The sequence below is a fragment of the Euleptes europaea genome, chromosome 9 (assembly GCF_029931775.1).
Source record: "Euleptes europaea isolate rEulEur1 chromosome 9, rEulEur1.hap1, whole genome shotgun sequence".
Classification (NCBI taxonomy): Eukaryota; Metazoa; Chordata; class Lepidosauria; order Squamata; family Sphaerodactylidae; genus Euleptes; species Euleptes europaea.
In genome coordinates this window covers 26,079,389-26,103,265 of record NC_079320.1, presented here as the reverse complement: position 1 = coordinate 26,103,265, position 23,877 = coordinate 26,079,389, and the positions used below count along the sequence as shown (strand labels likewise).

The window sequence follows — 23,877 nt, the reverse complement described above, 5'->3', positions numbered from 1 at the left end:
ATCTTTTCATGTGGTATTCTCAAAACTGTCTTAAGCGAATGTAATGAGAGGAAAGCCAATATTTAGTTTACTGTTATAAGACCTTGAAAGTTAAATACAAATCAGATATTTTGTCCACTCTTCGAGTGAAGTTTTCACAAAGTGAAATAGAACAGGGTCAAAAATAGATTTGATAACAGAATTATTTCATCTGTTTAGAAGGAGATGATACAGGTGAAGTTGTAGAAGGAATCTTTGCTTCCTTCCCCTTTCCACCGAAGCTGCCTGTGTGTTGTCATTCCCCCACCCCCATCGCCGCTACTGATGGGAAGGAAATCCCCCACCCCCGGAACAGCATGACATATGCGGCTGGAAGGTTGCAGCAAAAATTATCAGAATTATAAGCTCATGTGACAGGGGCAGGGGTGATTTCTCTCAGTTCTTGCTACAGCCCCATACACTGTATCTTGCATACTGTTCCCAACTCTCAGAAATGGCTTTGTGAGGAGAACAAACAGCTGCAATGGGAACATGAAGGCAGCAAAGTTCCCTTCTATGAACTTGCCCATTTATGGAAAAATGGGTTCCAAATTAATAATTTTTAAGTCTTGTTGCTTTTAATTGGGAGGGCTAGTTCAGTGTGTTGAATTAGTTTAAAATGCTTAACTTTCCCTGGATTGTACCAGTGTTGTTAAAAATATCTGAAATGCTTCGTGCCGGTGAAGATTGGTTCTTCTCAATGAAATCTTCCAACTTCTTCAGTTCAGACTAGCCCTCTGCAAGGGATGTGCTGGCATACCATTCATGCAGAGGGGGAAGCCCCACTAGCCACGCATTCCAGGAATGCAATTTATACAATTCTGTATCGTGTGAAAAGGGCAGTGTGTGGATTCTGGTTCACATAAATGGAAGCTATACCTGCATGGAAAATCAATGTGTTACCCTTGTCACATGATACATGAACATATAAATTGGGTGCATGCAATCTTTAGAACATACAGCTGACAGGATCTGACTTAGTGTGAAGAGAATGCCAGTGTATTATCTGCAAAGGACAACTCTAATAACATTTTTTAAAAATTGTGTGTGGCACTAAGCTCGTTTTGTTCTCATAATATCCGGCAGGGGTAATCTGTTTCTGTACCATCGTAACAAAATGTAACTAATGGCTTTCTGGTTTCTTTGTAAGACCATGCTTATAGGCCGATACCACACAGTGCTTATTCATTGTACAGCTAAAACTTCAAAGTAAACTATATAAGTCCTCTTATTTTATTCTCCAAATTACATGGGTTTTTTTGTGCTAACTCATAAATAAGGATGTGTGTATGAAAGTTCAATCAACACCATGGTAACCTGTGAGACTAATACATCGAGGGACTAATTCTGATCTCATGAAATGAAGTGCACTTCCTCTGAAGCCAGGAGGACTTTGTTATCACAGATCTGAAACAATGGGAATCAGAATCAGACTCTTCACGTTATATGTGAAGTTACACTAACCTAATGCAGTACTGTGATACTTATTCCAGATCCCTGTAATTACTTGTATTCCGTGTTTCAATAGAAGTTGTATTTGTTCATCATCACCCACTTACTAATCTTGCATTCTTGTCATTCGTGTTGTCCCCACCATCAATGCTTCCACTTAACTACACAGGGAGCATCTGGCTTAGACGGAAAGCCAGGACCCCGGGTGAGTCCCTTGTGTTCCTACATCGTGCTTTGCTACCAAAATGATACAGCAGGCAGCATTTTTCTTCTTCTTTTGTTGTGGTAGTGCTTCTGCTACTGCTGCAGGACACTAGGCAAATTACATGATGCTCTCATTTGAAGGATGAACCCTTGGCTGATAAAGAACAAGAAACTTGAGAGACAGAAAGCACTTAGAGCTTGTCACCCCTTCCTAGTGTGAAACTTCACAACTAACACGATGGCCTTTTAAGCAGGGACATTTCCCTGCAGTCACACCCGCCGAGTGCTTTGGGGCTTCCTTTTGATTATGAATGACTCAGTAGGATTTTCAAGGCAAGAGATGAGTAGAGGTGGTTTGCCATTGCCTGCTTCTGTGTAGCAACCCTGGTCTTCCTGGTTGGTCTCCCATCCAAGTACTAACCAGGGCCGACACTGCTTAGTTTTTGAGATCCCACAAGGCTGGGCTAGCATGGGCCATCCAGGTCAAGGCTATAATAAGAATAAGAATAGTTCCATGATATTGTGGCATCATCTTACTTTTTGAATCAAATGCTCAAACTGTGTAACAATGGGGATAGGAATGGCATAGCTGAGGATTTAAAGTTCTCCTTCCTTAAGCCTGCAATTTATTCTTGTAGCTCTTCATGTGAATTCTGCATGACTTTCTTTTTAAGTCCCTTTGTTTTAACCCTTTAACTCGTAGATGAATCTGCCTGTCCCATTTAAACCGTCTATGTAAATCAGCTAATCTCAAGTAACAAAAACATAGGTAAATGAGATGGGAATGCGCTTAACAGAATACTAGAACTGGGAAGAGATAGATTTTTTAAAAACTTTTTCAGAGTGATTTAGAACTCATTTGCCACTGTGCCTAAAATCTAATCCATATTGTCAACCACAGAGTTGAGACCTGATTCTAATGATGTTCTTTGCTAAGTATAAAACTTCTCACATGAGTTTTCAGAGTTGTTTTATCAGTTCTTGTATATTTCATGTTTCAGGGTGTAGATGGCCCAGCTGGTCCACATGGTCTTGCAGGTCCAAAAGGAGACAGAGTGAGTGAGATTGCCTCAAACACATTAATACCAAGCCTATCATCAAATTCAAGCAATCCCATTTGATAAACTGTGTTAATTTTAGTTGATTAATTTGCATATGTGTAAAAAAAAGAATTCTAAAGCAAAAAAGGATGCTTCCTTTCTTTCAAGATAATACATGCCTGTATTGCAGCAAGCGTCGTCCTTACTCCCACACACGAGAGAGTAAGATAGTGCTTGCCATCTATGTTTTTTAAAGGTACTACTGTTAAAAAATTGTCTTTTAATCTGCTGTCTGATTAATCAGGGACCCTGTTTCAGTCAATCAAATTGTTAGTAATCAATCTAATTAATTGAGAGGGGCTGGGGCTCCGTGGTAGAGCATCTGCTTGACATACAGAAGGTCCCAGGTTCGCTTCCCAGCATCTCTGCTAATAGGGTCAGGAAGCAGGTGATAGGAAAGACCTCTACCAGAAACCCTGGAGAGCTGATGCCGGTCTGTGTAGACAATACCGACCTTGATGGACCAAGGGTCTGATGCAGTATAAGGCAACTAAATGTGATCAACTAAATTTTCAGCTGTATTTGTGAAAAACTTTGTTTTTTCCTTAACTGGTTTGTTTTTAAGCTATTTAATAGCATTAGCTTTTTCAGATATCATGAATTTAATGTATTTTTATGAAAAAATGTCACATACAAAAAAAACGAGGCAGCCCAGTCATTAAAAACTTGCACATTTTAATTGTAATACAGTTTTAATGCATTTTCTGCCCTACTGGTCTTCATGGTCATTGTTTGCTACCTCAAGTCCATGGCAATAAGGTAGGAAAGAAATATTTTAAATAAATATATCTCTGTAACTTATCTTTAAGCACAAAGTCTAATAGAAAAGTGATAGACTTGAAATGAAACATTATTCAAACAAAGTTTTCATGTATTTAGTTCTTAACCCAAGATGAGATGGGCAGACCAGATAGGGCTTGTTTTTCACAGAGGAGCTCCAACATACAAATCAAACCTTTTACAAAATAATTTGTTTTTAAAAAACGAGAAGGATTCAAATGAAAATGAATGATTCCATGTGAAAATCTCACATCTATCAATTTTTAATTGGTAAGTTAGATAGAGTATTGAATTTGGTTCAGAGAGTCCTGGATTGAAATACCCACTGAGGGCCAAATTATATGTTTCGCAGAAGATCTATGCCTTTTTTTTCTTACTCAAATGCAGCTGTTCAGCCTGTTTCTTCAGAACAATGAGAAGAACAGTGTTTAAAATATCTCTCAAGCCCACCCAAAGATACTGTTTACCTCACAGGAGAAAAAAAAAAAAGCAAGTATCTCGTGCATAGCTATAGTGTGGCCCTCAGTTCACTGGGTGACCTTTGTCTTTCAGCATAAACTGCCTCATGGGATTGTTGTGAAGAGTTAAATGGATTATGCTACACATATAGTCCTAAGCCTTGAAGGAGGGACTGAAGCATAGTAAACTACATGGGAAAACCTCTTCTTGATATTGTGTTTCAGGGTGAAAAGGGAGTTTCAGGAGATCCTGGGCCCAGAGGACCATATGGCTTGCCTGTAAGTTATAAGGCACTGTTAGAAAGTGCAATTTCCAGAAATGCTTGATTGAATGGTACTTTGTTTCCTGACCATTAATCACAGGAAAACACAATTAGTTTGGGTAGCCCAAGGTCACTGTTCTTGAAGCCATTACTTATCTGAAGTTCAGGCAGATTCATGCAGTCACGAATATCTGTGTAAAAGTAACAGAGTAGTTCTGACATAAGTAAACAACAAGGAGAGATTCCAGAATGAAGAGATCCTCCACCTTGTGCGCCATTGTGCTATGCATGTGTTGTAACCTATCTTGGGGTACCGGAATGTAATGACAGGAATTCAGGGTAATTTTAAAAAGCTCAGGAACATGCTATTTTAACCCTTTTAAAGATCTTAAGTGGTCAGAAGTGTCTCCAGGTACAAAAGAAAAATCAACTTTCATGTATGCAAAATGGTTTGTTCTTAAAAACATTTTTAACTTGTAATGTCGGAGGCTTTCACCGTCAGAGTTCATTGGTTCTTGTAGGTTATCCGGGCTGTGTGACCGTGGTCTTGGTATTTTCTTTCCTGACCTTTCGCCAGCAGCTGTGGCAGGCATCTTCAGAGGAGTAACACTGAAGGACAGTGTCTCTCAGTGTCAAGTGTGTAGGAAGAGTAATATATCTAATCTCAGTGTCAAGTGTGTAGGAAGAGTAACCCAACCCCTTTCTGACTATATATTACTCTTCCTACACACTTGACGCTGAGAGACACTGTCCTTCAGTGTTACTCCTCTGAAGATGCCTGCCACAGCTGCTGGCGAAACGTCAGGAAAGAAAATACCAAGACCATGGTCACACAGCCCGGATAACCTACAAGAATCAATTTTTAACTTGATTCGGAGAAAAGTTGATATGGTTTCATTTTTGACAGACACAACCAACACATTCTCCTCATATGCAAAATGCCTTGTGCAAATTGATTTGGAACTGTGTAAGAAAAGATGGGATAAGTAGAAATTTTTGGTACAATCTGTTACCAGTGATCGTTAAACGTTGTAGTTTTCCATGAGTAAAACGCCCTGTGTTTAATATAAAATAATTTGGGAACATGTATGATTTTGCTGTTGGTTTGGATAAATATCTTAATGTTCATATTGATTTAATTTTTCTAAATTTTTTCAAGAATAACGATGCAAGCTCCACAATAGATTTTCATTGCATATGTATTTACTTCTGTATTCTGAACAGAAACTTGTGCTACATTTATCGGATCATTTGAAAGAATTGGGATGGATAGAAATAGAAATTCTTTGGGTCAATTTAAAATTTAATTTGTCCCTCTAGATATTGTGTTTGTTAGGGCTACCAAGGCCACAGTGGGAACAGAAAAGCCACTGCCCCCGGTAACCCCATTTTTAAAAAAATGCAGCCTTGTGTACTTACTGAAAGTTCTTACAAGAAGTGACAATGGGTAGCGCTCAGAATTCCCATAGAGTTTACCATCGAGATTCTGGCAATTCCTAGAGCTACCCTTTGTCACTTCTGGTAAGAACTTCCAATAAGAACATGGGGCTGCATTTTTTAAAAATTGTTCACCTGTGACATTGCCTCCCCAACACTCTTCCCAGTTGCCAGGTACTGCCTGGCATCCCTAGACCAGACCAGAGTCAGTAATGATGTGTAATGTATCCGATATTCCTTCCGCTGTGAATATAACTCAGAACACAACTACACATGACATGTGAGTTGAGACTGGAACTCTCAACATTTTCATTACTTAAAAGAGCCAAGGGAGGGAGTGACTTCAGTTAGGCAGGAGGAAGTAACACAGTGCAATGCTAAACAGAACTACAGCCTTCTAAGTCCATTGAAGTCAATGGTCTTGGAGAGCGTAACTTTGTTTAGGATTGCTCTATAAGTCCTTTGCTCTCACATTAACCCCTGTACACAAGCACACTCTTCTTTCCCACAATCCAACCCCCTATTAGCAAACTCAAAACCCAACAAATATGCCAATGTGTGCAGATTGTTATATAGAAACTAGGGTTGCTAACCAGGAATCTCCCAGAATTACAACTGATCTCCAGATGACATAAATAATTTCCTTGGAGAATATGGCTGCTTTGGAAAGTGGACTCAGTGGCATTATACCCTGCTGAGGTCCCTCTCCTCTCTAAACCCCATCGTCCCCAGACTCTACCCCCAAATCTCCAAGAATTTCCCAATCCAGAGCTGGCAACCTAATGGAAACTATTATGGAATTAGAACTCAATCAGGATCCCACACACACACACACACACACACACACACACACACATCAAACTTTCAATCTTAATGCATCCCTTGATGCCTTGCTTATGTTTTCAACACTGATCCCTCAACTGTGTGCATGTACATTTTAAAGTCCCAAGTTATGTCGAACACAATGACCCTAAAAACACTTTGATCTGAGTTCCTAAAAAGTATATAATTTGAATCTGCGCAGTTATTGGGGAAGTAATGCCAGAAGCTGAAATTACATTAGTCAGTCATGAATAAGAATAGTTTAGGTGGTAAAATTTAGAAAGTATGTAGATTATTCTGCTCAGAGTTGAAAGTTGAAACCATTGCTTGATGATCTACATGTGAATTGCATAATAATTTCTCCAGGCATATGCATTGCATACTAGAGATGCCAGGCTCCATGTGGATTACAGCTCATCTCCAGACTACAGAGATCAGTTCCCCTGGAGAAAATGGATGCTTTGGAGGGGGGACTTTATGGCATTGTACCCTACTGAGGACCCTCTCCTCCCCAGGCTCCTTCCCCAAACATCCAGTAGTTTCCAAACCTGGATCTGACAACCCTCCAACCCCTGCCTGTGGCCAGGGGGGACCTGGCAACCCTATTCCTTTCAGAGATTTTGTAACATATAAAAAGTGCAATCTTAAATAGAGCTTGAACCATCTAAGTCCATTAAAGACTAACTCTGTTTAGGATTGCACTGTAAGAGACCTTAATAGGCCTGCTTACTTAGCCTTATCATGATTTGACTTGTCCTGAGGCCCAAAAAGCAATGCAAATTCTTACATTTTACTTAAGCAAATAATAACACAAAATAGGCTTCTTCTTTAAATGAGCCATTACACTTTCTTGTGCTTCAAGATATACATTCCAGAAACCCTAAGTAACACTAGGGTAGGACAGATTGTTGTCATGTTTTCAGTCTGTGCCTGAAATCAGAAAGCATGATAAATTCTGATAGAACTAAGGACTGGAAGATCATGATAATCATCATAAGTGTTTTCCTAATATAATTGCTTCTTGTGGTCACATCCCTGATTGAAACCTACTCTTTTTTTAGCTGACCTTCATTAAATTCACAATATTTTGATTTGCAATGGACGTTATTCTTCTTCTGCAATTGTGCCAAGTTGTGTTTCTCATTAGAGAAGTGTACTTCCAAACTAACAATGGAACATGTCTGGAATAGACATTCCTAGCTTCACACTTCTATGGTGTGCATAATTAAGACGTTATAGACCACAGAACTGATACTAAGTATCCATGGAACAGGCTATCTGATAAGTTTCCTTTTGCAAAAGCTCAAGACTTTGGTTTAGCCCTAGGGTTGCCAACCTCCGAATGGTGCCTGGAGATCTCCTGGAATTACAACAGATCTCTAGGGATTGTTGTAGATTGTAGACTGTAGATTGTTGGAAGGGAGGCTGAAAGAATGTTGGCTTACCTCAAACCACCTTGTGAGGTGAGATTTTGAATTGGAAGCCTTCTTACAGCTCACACTGTTAGTACCTCTCAATAAGTTCTATAAATTATCAATTCTCTGTGAAGTATGGACTTCATTTTAAAGACTGGGGTCTTTTTAAAATGTCTCCTCTCTGATTGTCCTTCATTTTGAGCTTCTGTGCTTTTAAAAATATATGAAAATTCAGGCACTACAAACACAATACAGTTGCTGCACATCTGAACTGTCCGGGTGGACATCTTACCAGATCTCTGCTTAATGGACATAAAGCTTAACATCATTTCATATGGTTCTTTACTAGGGCAAAGATGGAGAACCTGGCCTTGATGTAAGTAATATTTATAATCAGTTTGTGTGGTAGGTAAAGTTTCTTTTGAAATAATAGTTGCATGCTTGGTGCATGTTGATTTGTTTTCCCATTTGGTGTGCATGACGATCATGCAGAGAATATACTAAACATTGCATTGCTGTTTTCCTTTAAACAATGGTAAAAAAAATGAAAAGGAAAAACAATAACACTTAGCGGTGTAAGAAGAACCGCACTAAGCGAGGGCCGTCTTGGCAATTCCACCATAAATAGCACCACTAATAAGTGCCTGCAGAAGCTGATGATAATTAGAGCACCTGAAGCACATGACATTAGAATTCTCCTGAGTTACCATCCATAGATGCAGCTGGTGATACTTGAAAATACAACCACATGGAAGGTGCTCCGCATGGCACCGCATTCATTTTACAGGCTGTGAGATTCTGGTGATTTTACAAACTAAGGAACCTGTAACAAAAAGTTGATTACAAATAGTTGCAATATCACAGGGAGATGTTTCATGTGTAGAGAAGCTCCATGTAGTTGCCTTTTCAAACTGCTATGTGTGAAATGCATTTGAGTTTCTTAATTCTTGAGTTGCAGTTGAACATTCGATCTTTTGCAGTGGGGAAAGATCACTGTAATCTTTTTGACACTTCTTTTCTGTGATCGCCATTGCCAGTTTGCATTTGGGAAAATAGGGATAATGATCATATATGGGTATTTTCCGTATCTTTATCGTCCTGAACAGTACGGCCTACATTTGATTTCCAAATCATTTGGTTCAGTATTCCCCGTTTGTGCTTGTGTGTGCATACAATTCAGCTGTGCAATAAAAACAAACCCCACATATCAATATACATAAGCCAATAGAGGTATTTTTGTTCATTTTTTATAGGGTTTCCCTGGTCCTCGTGGAGAAAAGGGTGATGTAGGAGAAAAGGGAGAAAAGGTGACCTCAATGCTATTAACTGTTGTTTGATTACTTAGCCTAGTCAGCTGTTCTGTCCCAGTCCTATAATTTTGTCCCATTAAGTTTGACTTCTCCTCCTTCTGTGTGCCAAAAGCCATGTCACGGATCTTTGCTAGACAAAGTCATCTGTCAGAATGTGAAAGGCAGCCTCCCTCCCATGCAGAAAGGTCAGCATTTTGCATAATGGCATAGGAAAGGCTTTCTCCTCCAATACTCCTGCCAGTCTGTGTTTGTTTATGAAATAGTTACTGACAAGAGACATTGGAGTGGCAACAAAGTAGGAGATGCTGGGCTTGACTGACATTGAGTGTAAATCAATACAGCTCCATTGACTCCAATTTAATGCATGCTGTATTTATACTTTGCAAGTGTCTGGCTCACAGGTGAATAGACCAGAGCTAAAACATTTGCACCAACCCAGAGAAACTCAGGTACAATTAAATCCTCTTGAAATAGATAGCTAACCTCACAATTCAGCACTTCGTCCTGTTGATGCAATTCCAGTGTGCCTCACCTTCTCCTCAGAAGCTGAGCTCTCATACATTCACAGAAGCTCTTGCACGTGGAAGGGGCTTCTCTACACAATTTTACAATGATAGTGTTACATCATATGGACAGTATTGCCAGTGCGGGGCTTCCAGTGGCCACTCAGAACTCTCGCATATGCCAGCATTTCCCTGTTGGACTCAATGAGGATCCAAAGAACAGCAAAACAAACTCGGTGAGCAAACAGGGGGTTAGACTTAGTTTTCATCATGCAGCAGCTTTCACGTAGCATGGCATGCTGCTTAGGAATCTGAGGGCAGTTTCCAAGGCACTTGGCATGGATGTAAAGTGTGCTGTTTGGTGCTATTGGGCAAACTATTCCTTTTGAGTCTGAGAGCCAAGAAGGCTCTTCCCGGCTATTCAACAGCCATCAAAGACTACCGCCTCCTCTTGCTTTTATTTGCTTGTTTTTGTTTGTTTTCATTTAAAATATTCCAGTGGTGTTTTCTGGCCCCAGGGTGTTCCCCAAATGGCTTGCAAAAGCCATGGAAACTAGACAAAAGCATGGGGGGGGGGGAATCCAGTACAGTCTTTAAAAAAAACAATAACACAAAATGCTCTTTGGCAGGCACTCAGAATTTGGGGAGTTTCATCAAAAGCGAATGGTTATTCAATATCATGCGTTTGCATTTTATGTCATTTTAAACGTTGTTTTATTTTTATATGTGAACAGCCTTGCACTTAAGAAAATACACAGAGGTCTTAAATAAATATATTAATTAAATTATGCTGGTGCATGCCTTTATGCCGGTGGGACGCCGGCAGAAGGTCCCATCGTTGTCCCGGGGTGGCCTGGAGACCAGTGTCTGGCCCTCCCCGCCAGTGTTGGGGCCACTTACAGCAGCATAAGTAGCCCAGACGCCGGCATGGAGAGGCCCAATGCCAGGACAGCCCCTTCCTGGCCTCCTGAGGACTTTTGTCCTCAGATGTCAGGATGTGCTGTTCGTTTACTGTACCTAAATTGTCCTGCATCACTGGAATGCCATCCTGTTTTATGCCATTTCAGTTTCTATGTCCCATCAGAACAATTTATTTTCTGACCAGTAGACTTACTTACCAAGCCATAATTTAGCCAGTGACATTAATGATGTCAAACTGCAGGACCATAATGTTTTTGTAACTACATGGGTTCCTAGGTTTTCTAGGAGTAAGGAATAAATTAATATTTTTACTGAAATCTGCTTTTTCTTTCCCTTTAAAATCCCTAAGTGTCGATCCAAATCCTATGTCATTAAGTGGTGACACTTTTTAAAATCCTGTGGGGCAATTAATTTGATTGTAGAGCCAAAACAGACAGGATGCAAGATCCCCATGATTGGATCTCCTGAGATTTACTTAAAAACAGCCACTGGGCACTGCAAATTAGATCAGAATAGTAATGCTGGGGAAGAATGTTTAACTCTTTCCATTGTACTATTTCATATTTTAAGGCTGTTATCAGCCCTGTGCAGCAGAGGAAAAAAACCTAGGCAAATAGTCCCTGTGGTTCCCCTCCAATAAGTCTAATAATAGCTGTTTCAAGGATGGGAGCAATTTAAACTGTAATCCTGTGCACACTTACTTGAGAATAAGCCCCACTGAACAAATCAGGAACTTCTTTGCCGTAAATATGCATTTGATTGTTACATCATGAAACTGGTCAGAATATCCATATAGCTCTGGCTTCTATTTAATAATGCTGACAAACTTTGAGCAGGGATTCTCAAATAGAAAAAAAAAACCTACCTAAAAGATCACACCATCATTTGAGTCAGCCGCAGACCCCTTACAGTTGGGCCTGATTAAAAATGGCTTGCAAAAGTACTATTGCTGTTACCCAGTCCTCCTCCAAGCATCGGACCTTACATTTCCAAAACCAGGGAAGAAGCTAGAGTTGCCAGCTCCGGGTTGAGATATACTTGAATATATTTGGAGGAGAGCCTGAGGAAGGCAGGGTTTGGGGAGGGGAGGGACTTCAATGCCATGGAGTCCAAATGCCAAAGTGGCCATTTTCTCCAGGTGAACTGATCTCTCTTGGCTAGAGATCAGTTGTAATAGCAGGAGATCTCCAGCTACTACCTGGAAGTTATTCAACCAAAGAGCAACCACTATGGCAATATTCACAACAGGTTATACACAAAAAAAGAGCCAATGATATTATATATAATTCCTGTATTATTTCATTCAGTCATAAAGACAACTGTTTTAACCGAAACTGTATTCCAAGACCAACAATTCAACAAATCAAAACAGAATTCTGGTATTCATTCTGTTTCACAACTTTCCTCAGTTGAAAATTATTGTAGTCCATATAAGGGTAAGTATTGTCCAAAATCAAAAATCTTCTATTTCTTTTCCTTTTCAGTATTACTCCATGAGTTATTTTTTTATTTTTAAAATAAAAAATTAACTCATGGAGTAATACTAATGAATGAAGACGTGATAAGTTGTCTAAGCAGCGTGGGAGTGCCTGTGAGCATCACCTTCTTCAACACAATTGAAAGGAAAAAGTACCTGAAAAGGTATTGAATTGTTGGTCTTGTTGAATTGTTGGTCTTGGAATACAGTTTAGGTTAACACAGTTGTCTTTATGACTGAATGAAATAATACAGGAATTATATATAATATCATTGGCTCATTTTTTGTGTATAACCTGTTGTGAATATTGCCATAGTAAATGGTTGAATAACTTCATATTGCGATCCAAGTTCTACTTATAAGTTGTATATCACTACCTGGAAGTTGGCAAACCTAGAAGAAGCAACCCCTGGAGATGAGTCTTGAAACAGACGATAGTACCCAAGAAGGATTAACTCTTCCTGAAAATCAGATTTCCCAAGAGGACTTCATTGTATTTTTCTGTGCCTTTCTATATCAGAAAGCCAAGAAAACCAAAATTCCTATCTGTCCCAGCAGAAAATTGGGAAGCATAGTTTTCAAAACAGATTGGTTCAGGTTTAGGCCATCTCTCCCAACCAGTGGCTCTCTCCACCCTTGGGATGGTAAAGTTTGGGATTTTCAAAGGAAGGAGCTTGTAGGGAGGGGATCAGGCACCCATGTGTCTGCAAATATGTGCCCGTGGACATTTTGCAAAAATTCCATAGAACATTTATCCCGCCTTCCCCTGGCAAGCCGGGCTCAGGGCAGTTAACATCACAATAGATGAAACTTTCTGTGGATTGCTGACATCTACCTATGACAAACAGTAGTGCTTGGTCCTGGTGGGAATGTACATGCAGTTTGTTTTGACTCAGAACTGTATTAAAAATACATGTATTTCCAAAGTATGCAACGTTTTTTCCTTCAGTTTCATTAGCATTAATTAGCTGTACGTGGACAGTCTTTCAAAGCATTGAAGGAGGAGAGGTGTTGCACGTGCTGTCCACATGTGATCAGAAACCCTGGGAGATTCCTGAGTGAGCAGAGAACCCCGACATAATACACCTAAATTCTGATAGGCTTTTGGGTCAACACATGGAGGCTGAAAGTAGGGAAAGAGCTCACAATCCCACTACTTCCACCCATGTGTTGAAATAACTTCTAAATAGGGCTAATTTTTAACTCATGGTTATATTGAGAAAAGTTTTTGAGATGCTACTTTCCTCTCTAAAGCACCACTACAAAACATTTTGGCACACAGACAAGACAGATTAATAATATTGTTTGTATGATGTAATACAGTATATCTCTCCATGGAAATGTGTTTGGTTCTCATTTGAATGTTCATACAATATGCCATAGTATATCGTGTGTGTTGTGTAATGTCATTTTTAACACATATATATTTATCACTAAGATAATTGCTTACATCAGCTTAAAGTGATGTTAGGGTCATCAAGAATTTCTCGGTGATTTTAAAGAATGTGTCTGATATTCTGTATAATTAAACAAGTTGCATCAAACATTTTATTTTCTGCTGTTAATGGATGCATAATCTATTGTTTGGTGAGAAAAGGGGTGAATGACCATTTGCTGTCTGTCATCCTAATCCTGCCTACCTTTCCAGAGGTGCATCCCTCCCTTCTCCTTTTACCTTGCTTCCTTACAATCCTTCTGCCCTTTTCACCCTTTTCCTTACAAGTTACATCTTTTCTGCAGCCATTACTTTGACAGCCCCTCCCCTGGTTCCTGGTCATTTTATTCTAATAATTTTCCTTCTACCATTTACCCATCTTTCTTTAATACTCTTAATTATCCCTACTTACGTTTTAGGTACAATTGTGGTGTGTGTGTTTTTTAATTAAAATGAGGCACTTCTGGTTTTGTTGAAAACTATGAGTGAGCCTGAAACTCATTTACCATTGTGATCAATTGGTCAGGTGTGAAATCAATTACAAATGAGTTCTCAAAACATCTCCTGCTGACTAAAAAGGAGTTCAGTTTGTCCAACAGCAGGTATGTCTTTGTAAGCACATGATTTGTTCTAGACAGTCTGAATTCCTACATGCACTCTAAATTCTGAAATTCCCAGCTTCATAACTGGATTTTTCAGTTTCACATGTTGCTGTGTGATAAAGCTCTGCAAATGATAGTCTTATCCATGAAGGATGCTGATTAATATTTAATGTATTTTTATTTTAGAAAAATAGAGTCCCCTGGAAAAGCATTATCATAGCTTTAGATCAATCCCCATGGAACGTTTGAATCCTTTTGCAGGGTTAGAAATGGGAAGACAAACTTGATTCTCTGTGCTACCCATGAACCTGAATTGATCTGGCATAGAATAGGGCTACGTACAAGTTTGGCCAAGACCTGGATAGAACTGCTAAAGAAAAGATAATTTCAGTAAAAAGACATTACTGCAAATGGTCACATACAACTCCAAAAGTGTGTATGTTATAACCATTTGGGCATGGTAAATGTTCTTTCCCATGCTGATGTCACCTAGTTCACACAGAGAGCAACATTTTCTTGGGAAAGAACTATATTTCTGTCTGGAGAATGAACACAGAAAATCTCACTGGGGTAAAATATGAAATGAGCTCTGGTGAATGCACTAGAACTTCCATATCTACAAGAGATGGCTAAGTTGGATGAATTGTCTGAAGGGCTTTTCAGATACCAGATAGTCTTAGTTTCAAGCCCTCCTTTAGGATTCCAAGTATCCATAGCAACAACATCAGTAGAGAAGCCTGATACAATTAAGAGATGCACTGGTTGCTTACAATTATCATATAATATACTTTTCCCACATAATGCATCATTCAAACTAGAACACAGTGGTAAGTGTCCTTTCAGCCCTCTTTTGGCTAAAAAAATATATTTTCAGACGTTTTGTTTTTTTTCTCGCAAAAGAATGAAACATTTGTTTTATCCAAACCGTTGTGTCCACAGGGGGAAAAGGGAAAGAAAGGCAAAAAGGGGCCTAAAGGGGAGAAAGGAGAACAGGGTGCTCCTGGATTAGATGCACCTTGCCCATTGGTACGTCCCACTTGTGTATTAGAAATGTTACAGTAGACAATGTTACAAGATGGTACGATGCAAAGAGGGGCAAGCTACAACTTTTGTGTAATGCTCGGTATTCATTCGGACCAAAAGAACCTACTCCTTCAAGTTTAAAAGTTCTAATGATCTTTAACCTGTATCAATCTAAAACATTGTTTTGAGGGTTTTAAAATGGAATATGTTATCTATAGAGGATTTCAATGCATTTGCTATGCATACAATCTACTTACCTCCAGATACTAGCTCTCATTAACCAATATAGTATTTATTCTGACAGATGGCTTGTTATTAGGACACAAAATACCAGCATTATCATTGACCAGCCTTCTTTGTCAGCTTGCTCCTCTTTCATTCTGCTTCTTTTTTTGTTTCTTTGCTCCAGCAAAGTCATTGCAAAAGACATTTCTTTATTAGTAACACTGTAAGTTAATCTTTACAAACAGGGATTCCGTGGAGTTAAGGGGGAAAAAGGGGAGCCAGGCCAGCCTGGCCTGGATGGGCTGGATGCCCCTTGCCAATTGGTACAGTATTGCTCTTTCCTACCAACCCTGCATGTAATTCCTGTGTTTCTAGTGGATTTCCAATGTAAAGTTTAAAATGACCAGACTTTACATTATGCGTCCTCATACATGCATGTGCATGATCAAACTGGCTTGCTTTGGTGATCATAACAGTATCCAGAGATCACATATCCTATCAACACTTGCAATATAACATTAAACATTTTTGCACCTGCATCATACAAAATGGTTCTGAGTTTGTTGTATTCCAGCATTTGCAATAAGTATAATTTTCCCTTCAGGATTTTCGTCTGTTTCCCCACCATCACCACCACCAAAACTTCCTTCTCCCCTACTTACTATGAATGAAATTCCTCTCTCCACTGACAAGCACACAAGCCAGTATACAAAATACACTACTGATTGACTTAACATAATTTTTATGCTTGCCCTGCACATGGGTATGAATTTTATTTGCACTCTTTCCTGAACTTGCTTCACACATTTGAGTCCTGGGTGCATTTATATAGGATGGGGTAATACCTAAATGGGGATAATGTTAGCTGTGTGCACAAACAAAAATAAAAAGTAAACTTTAATCCTAAGTACATAATGTGAAATCAAGGGTATTTACTTCCCCAGTGATCATACCAAAATGGGGGCTCCACTGTGTACATATAGACCGCAAATCATTGTGAGCACAGAGGTCTGCCCATGAAACTTCCTTACGTGTAAAATATTTCTCATTAGCATTAATAGAAAGGATTGTTCAATACTTGCCTCTTTGTTGAATTTAAAGAAGAGATAATTCACAGGCACTCTTTGTGTTCTGTGAACTAAGACCATTCTAGTGCACAAATAGCGAATGAATGGGAGCTAGAATAGAGTCATAGAATCATAAGAGTTGGAAGGGACCACCAGGGTCATCTAGTCCATCCCCCTGCACAATACAGGAAATTCACAACCACCTCCCCCAGTGACCCCCTACTCCATGCCCAGACTGTTCCAGTCTATTCAATATTAGAGAATGCTTTACACTCATAGTCCTTGTGCGGTTGATGTAAGGAGCTTCCCCCAGTATTGAAGAGAACAGTATTCAACAGAACAGCATTGAAGAGAACAGGCCAAATCCTTCTCGTAGGACAGGGGTCGGCAAACTCATTAGTCAAAAGAGCCAAATATCAACAGTACAACTATTGAGATTTCTTTTGAGAGCCAAATTTCTTAAACTATATAGGTAGGTACACTGTTTATTAACTTAATAAACTTTAATTAAAGTTTTAAGTCTTAATTAAACTACAGGTACGCTGAATAAAACTTGATATCATACTTAATAGTGATCTTATTTATTGATAAAAATTAAATTGTAAGTCCCTGCCATTTCCCCTTCCCCGTCCGGAGTCCTCGTCGGAGGCCTGGTCTACCGCCATAAAAGCCTATTGGTTGACCTGGCCTCCGGCTGAGTCCCATTGGGAGGCCAGGTCTACCCATTGGGTTTCTTGGCAGTAGACCTGGCCTCCGGAGGCCCATAGAAGCCAATTGGTAGACCTGGCCTCTGAAGGGGGACTTTTTCCTCTCCTCGGAGTCCAGGTCTACCGCCAAGAAAGCCAGTGGGTAGACATGGCCTCCCAGTGGGACTCAGCCGGAGGCCAGGTCTACCAAAGGAAGCCTGCCCCGCCCAACACCTGATAGGCGGGCAGGGGGGCAGGAACCGCCGAGCCGCCAGCCCAGCAATTGCGCGGCTAGAGGGGAGGGAAGGCTTTAGCCTCCCAACCATTGATGGCAAGGAAAAGGGGGACCCGGCCATTCTCCACAGCGGGGGGGGGGGAAGAGACAGTGCGCCCGTTCGCCTGCTCTCTCGCTCTCTCTTGCTCTCTCAGGCGCGCTGGCTCCGCAGCCCGGCTGCTGGCGCGAGCGGGCACGAGAGCAGGGGCTCCAAACCAAGTCCAGAGAGCCGCACTCAACGGGCCAAAGAGCCGCATGCGGCTCGGGAGCCACAGTTTGCAGACCCTTAGGTCGTAGGGAATCTCCATTTATGCATCAGAGCTCCATGGAGTTTTATATGTTTAAGATTAGGGGGTAAATTTGTTTGTGTGAAGTTATATACAGTGCAATCCTAAGAGCACTTTTCTGGGGTATAGACCCCAGAATTCATAGGATTCTGAGAAGACCTGTTTAGGATGGATCTGACAGCCATGTAGGATGCATAGACAGAGGATCTCATCAATGTGAGTGTGGTCCCCATGATCAGTTCCATTGTGGATTGGAATGGTATGCACATTTGAAAACAGACTATCTCGGATTTGGTAAGAAATGTAATGGCCTGCAGCCCGAAGCCCTCACTGTCTTTGTTTCTTAAATGTTTCAGTGTAACAGCCTTTCCCTTGGAACTTAATTTCCTACAATATACACCACACTTCCCCACTCTATGTTAGCATGAGATCAAAGCCCCTCTACCTATACTAAAATTCTACTCATTGATCCTTCTCCCTTGTACCAATCTGGCAACACTCTTCATTTTCAACAATATACAAAATACATTTTGATTCTTTTTCCATTTTAAAATCAGCATTTTGTGCACATTTCTAGAAAACTTCAGAGTTTTATGGTTAGCAATTAGAGATGATCTGCATGTTCTGTTGTTCTTTGTATAGTTAAGCACGATTTTCTAAAGATGATTGTTAAAGTTAGGAAAGTTTTATTTTAAAGCATAATGTTTCTAATTTAAATTATCAGGTCAGACCTTGTCTGAGTATGTAGTATATATTTGGCTTGCCTCTGTTTAATGATAACCTGCAGTTCATGTATTTGGTTGTAAGTCAAGCATGCCTACAATAATTTTTCCAAAACATGTTTGCCTTTGAGTATCATTTCTGTCTGGAGGTACTTGGTCTCTGTGCTAGTATCTTATAGACAGGCAGCTGTAGACAAAAGTGGTAAGTAACTGACACATTTTGCTCTAGATACAGAAGAGAAAGCACAGTGGAGTTGTCAGAGATTCTCTGAAGAGTTTGCAGATAAGAACAAAATTTCAAATTAAAGTCCACAGCTGTCCGATAGAAATGTGTAAATTTGCAGGGTCAGACATGATTAACAGACCAATCATGTAAAAGATCTTATCACGGAACTGGTCCCTCAGTGGATCAGCTCATCACTTAGTCTGTGTGAACTGGAAATCAGCCTCCGCACAAACCAACAGAACCAGAATGACTGGATTTACCTGATTGGCACCCTGATTTCCACCAGTTATCTGTCTGCACTGCCAAGTTAATGTTTTCTGAGCAACAGTAATGATATTTCATCCCATGCACCAGGCAGAATTTAGGATATAGGTTTCAGTGTGATTAAAGATAATCCACTTAAAATCAAGCCAACGAAAACAGTATTAAATAAATATAAAGTTAATTCAGGTACTCTGACAATTATTTTTGTGTATCAGGCTGCAAGTAGGCTGTTCTGGCTCTACCTAACCAAAAGTTTAAAGTTGTTTAATTGTTCAATTTTGCTAATAGTGGCCAGGATCAAATGTTTCATGTGGAGAAGCTTAATTACGTGTAGTGGGGTAGTCCAATTTTTGTAATGGCCTTTGGTCGTAGGCAATAAACCTGAATCTTGAACATTGATGTGTAGTGGAGATTTAAAAGATACCATTCCCTTGGAATAATAGGTGCTACCTTATCATGGAATAAAGTGGCACCTATCCCAGCGAGGGAGCAAACGCTGGCATCCAGGAGCCACGGAGCTGCGCCAGCCCCTGCTGCTAGCACAGCCACGCCAGCAGGGAATATCCCTCCTTCAGGAATGGGCTGTAGGTCTTCCTCATTGTTTCAGAGAATTTAAGTTACTTTAGTTTTCTTTTAGAAAGAAAAACATTGTAAAAACAATACAAATAGCAACGCCTGGGGGCATACAAGACAGCAAGGGGAGGGGCTGTGGCTCAGTGGTAAAGCATCTGCTTGGCTTCAGAAGGTCCCAGATTCAATCCCCGGCATCTCCAGTTAAACGGACTAGGCAAGTAGGTGACGTGAAAGACCTTTGCTTGTCCCTGGAGAGCCACTGCCAGTCTGAGTAGACAGTATTGATGGACCAAGGGTCTGATTCAGTATAAGGCAGCTTCATGTGTGTTCATGTGTGTAAGTTGGCATGTTTGTGGGTAGCTAGCCAATCACTGAATTGGTTTATCCTAAAAACCTAATTCCAAAGAATTCCAGACAGAAGTGATACACTCTGGCTCATGGAAAGGATCATTCATATTTCTGAAAAGTTTAGCATTGTCCAGTGCTGCACCCACACATGGTTGGATAATGTGTTATCACTGCACTACAGCAATCTTTTGCAACTAAATGGGTTTATCTACACGAATAAATCCAGCTGTGAATGACTGCTGTAGTCCAATGAGAATACTATATCCAGTGATGTGTGGATACTGCCCAGGCCTCTCTGTTCTAATGCGCTAAAGAATTCATTTCATGAACTAGTGAAGGCAGTCTATGATTTGCTTATTTTTGAACTGAGTCCCTTGTTGAAAACATTCCATTACCTGTGTAATGTGAGACACTAAAACCATGCTTGCATGAAACACTTTATGGTGTTCCTAAGATTAAAAACCAGCCATTGACAGTGGTTGTTTTCTTTGTAAAACTGAGGAACATAATATTATATATATGTATGTATGTATGTATGTATGTATGTATGTATGTATATAAAGATAATTGTCATGCATCCCACCCGTTATTTTATTGGATGTTTGAATTTTACTCATCTTCTTAAATTAGAGTTGTGCTTTGTGGAATTTGGAACAATGTAAGTGTTAGTAAAATATATTACCAAACTAATAATGCACTTTTGAACTTTCTCTCTGTAACAGGGGCCAGATGGGTTACCAATGCCTGGCTGTTGGCAAAAGGTAAGACACTGCAAACATTGTTTAGCTTCTTATTATTTCATTGTGTTAAGCACCAATACACAAAATTAGATGAGTCCATCAATGACATGGCAGAACACTAACAAAATTCTTAGAAAGCAAGAATATATGGAATTTTTGACAAGAACACTTGTCAACAAAAACAAATTAAAACAAAAATATTAATTGTGCATGCAGTTAAAGAAATGGAATGTTGAAAGTTCTACATGATATACTGTATTTTTCGCTCCATAAGACGCACTTTTTTCCTCCTCAAAAGTGAGGGGAAATGTCTGTGCGTCTTATGGAGTGAATGCCGTCTGGGCGCGTGCGCGTCTGGACGGCGCGAGCCGGCATTTCCCGCCCCGACGGCCAGCTGGGAGGCGGGCGGGGTGCACAGAGCCAGCTGGGCGCATGCGCGTCCGGACGGCACGAGCTGGCGTTCCCTATCCCGACGGCCAGCTGGGAGGCGGGTGGGGCGCATAGAGCCGGCTGGGCACGTGCGCGTCCGGATGCGCACACGCCCAGCCGGCTCTGCGCCCCGCCTACCTCCCAGCTGACCGTCGGGGCAGGGAACGCCGGCTCGCGCCATCTGGACACACACACGCCCAGCCAGCTCTGTGCGCCTCGCCCACCTCCCAGCTGGCCATCGGGGAGGGGAACGCCAGCTCGCACCGTCCCGACGCACACGCTCCCAGTTGGCATTCACTCCATAAGACAAGTTTTTAGAGGAGGAAAACAAGATTTTTTCTTTGGTTCTTGTAGGTTATCCGGGCTGTGTAACCGTGGTCTTGGTATTTTCTTTCCTGACGTTTCGCCAGCAGCTGTGGCAGGCATCTTCAGAGGAGTAACACTGAAGGACAGTGTCTCTCAGTGTTACTCCTCTGAAGATGCCTCTGAAGATGCCTGCCACAGCTGCTGGCGAAACGTCAGGAAAGAAAATACCAAGACCACGGTTACGCAGCCCGGATAACCTACAAGAACCAATGAACTCTGACCGTGAAAGCCTTCAACAAGATTTTTTCTTATTTTCCTCCTCTAAAAACTAGGTGTGTCTTATCGTCAGGTGCGTCCTATGGAGCGAAAAATACGGTATACATATTGGCTTAGTTCAGACATAATGAAAAAACATGGGTTATTTTAACCATGGTTAGTATGTGAAACCTGGAATCCTTTCACAAATAGTTAGTCAAATCCTGGGTTGCCTTGACCAATGCTAGTTTCATCCATTTTGCTTGTTTTCCCTGCCTCCCACACATATCACACTGCATTGTGGTAAAGACCAGACTTGGGGAACAAATCCATGTTTGTGTATCACTTGAAAACATAATTAAGACTAACTGTGGGCACTTTCACACATGCTGAATAATGCACTTTCTATGCATTTTGAAGCTGGATTTTACTGTGTGAAATGGCAAAATTCACTTGCAAACCATCGTTAAAGTGCATTGAAAGTGGATTGAAAGTGCATTATTCGGCATGTGCGAAAGTGCTCAGTGATTAATAAATCAACTTCAGGCAATGATTTTGGATGCTGATGTGACATACCCTAACTAACTGTACTTAGCAGAGCGGCTTGCATTTGGACAATCATCACACTAGCCATTGATAATTTAATCAAGCCATGGTTTCTTAAGATGTCTGAACCAAGCCATGGGGCTAGAGATTTGAGTATTATAGCACTAACCTTGCCAATTTCTTTTTTTTATCTCTTTGCAGTGATGAATCTAACTTTGCAAGCATGAAGTTGTGTATATAAAACGCTCCACCTCTTGTATTTATAGTTGAAAATGGAACAATTGATTTTACAAGTCTGAAATATGTTTACACGTAGCTGCTTCTACTTGTTTGCAGTAGTCCATGTGTACATCTATTCGTCATGTACATCTGCAATCCAGCAAAATATAAACTATGTGAGACACTTGCAAAAGCAAGTATTAATCTCTACAGAGATGAGTCATAGACATATGAGTTGTTTCTGCAATTTTACTTTACCCTTCTTTTTCTTCTTCTTTTTTTTCTTTTTTGGCTTGTGGTTCTGCATGGACAATAAGTGCCATGAATGAGTTTACATGAAATTTTGACCAAATACGAGCTCAGTGCTATGAAATTTTCTGTACCTGATTGCCAATGGAATATAGTGACGTTGCTTCCATGTTCACGTTCATAAACGCGTCATTGGAACGTAGCTCCAGTATTTGCTTATGCTGACTAAAATCAAAAGCATGGTTTGCGTGCCAAAACAGCTTGTGTGTGTGATCGCCTCATCTGCTCCAGTGGCTGTTTGCTATGACTTTCGATTCAGCCGCCTGAATTGTTCTTTTTTTGTCATCTCAAGGGAGTCACGCCATGGCTTATTGCAAAAAAATGATAAGAGGAGATTAGACGATGGTTTCCAATTTGAAGGGGAGCGTGGTTCCTTCTGAAGGTGGATGGCCTTTCAGTTTTCTGGGTCATCAGCATCCGTTTGCTTGCACTGCTCACAGTCACGATGCATTCGCCTTGGGAGGATGTCAGCAACAGGCCCTTGTTGACTGTTTAACCAAGAAGAAAAGAAGCATGAAGATTTTCTTTGTGAGTTGCTTGACAGAGTTGCTGAGAAACACCAAATGGATCGTTTGATGATAGGCCCCAGCATCAACTGGAGGACAATGTGACCATATTCAAGGATTGGTGCAGTATGTGTTTCACATATTGTGTTTTGGGATTGTGAAGGTTAAAGAAAGGATTCTTGGCAAAAAAACACCATAAAATGCCTGCCTCTGGAAATACGGAACAGATGCGGATTTAAGTGGATTAACATTTGGGGTTTAGATGTTACTGATTAAATGACAAACTTTTGTAAGATTTTGGAAAATTTATTTAATTTAAGGTATTTCATGTTTCGGTTCACTAATCTCTTCTACAGATACTTAAGTTTTGACGAACAGCACTTGTGTTTGGCTTTTTTTGAGCATTATATTTTTGGGGGACCTATGAGGTCTTTACTTCTACAAAGCAAAGAGCTGTTTATTTTTTTTTACTTGTACAAGTTTATTTGATCATAAAGCTTTCTTTTCTTCTACAGTTACATGTTTTGAGCAACCACAGTTCAAAAAATATGAAGAAGAGAGGGGGAAGAATGATTATTGCATAATATTTACAGTACATTACAAATGTCTCCCCAAATATATACATTACTTGCATCAGACTTTTAATTACTAATTCTTTAATTTCTGTATTTTGAA

General features: G+C 40.3%; 1 protein-coding gene across 1 annotated transcript in view; it reads left to right on the top strand.

The window, feature by feature from the left end:
* The window catches only part of COL25A1 (collagen type XXV alpha 1 chain), a 344,124-nt gene extending 321,550 nt beyond the window's left edge, over nucleotides 1-22,574 (top strand). Inside the window, exons 27-34 of the mRNA XM_056855865.1 lie at nucleotides 1,640-1,675; nucleotides 2,676-2,729; nucleotides 4,238-4,291; nucleotides 8,299-8,325; nucleotides 9,203-9,256; nucleotides 15,137-15,223; nucleotides 20,615-20,653; nucleotides 22,370-22,574. Of these exons, the coding sequence (XP_056711843.1) occupies nucleotides 1,640-1,675; nucleotides 2,676-2,729; nucleotides 4,238-4,291; nucleotides 8,299-8,325; nucleotides 9,203-9,256; nucleotides 15,137-15,223; nucleotides 20,615-20,653; nucleotides 22,370-22,372 (354 nt within the window). The 3' untranslated portion in view covers nucleotides 22,373-22,574. The remainder of the gene's footprint in view (nucleotides 1-1,639; nucleotides 1,676-2,675; nucleotides 2,730-4,237; nucleotides 4,292-8,298; nucleotides 8,326-9,202; nucleotides 9,257-15,136; nucleotides 15,224-20,614; nucleotides 20,654-22,369) is intronic.
* The last annotated feature ends 1,303 nt before the right edge of the window (nucleotides 22,575-23,877 follow it).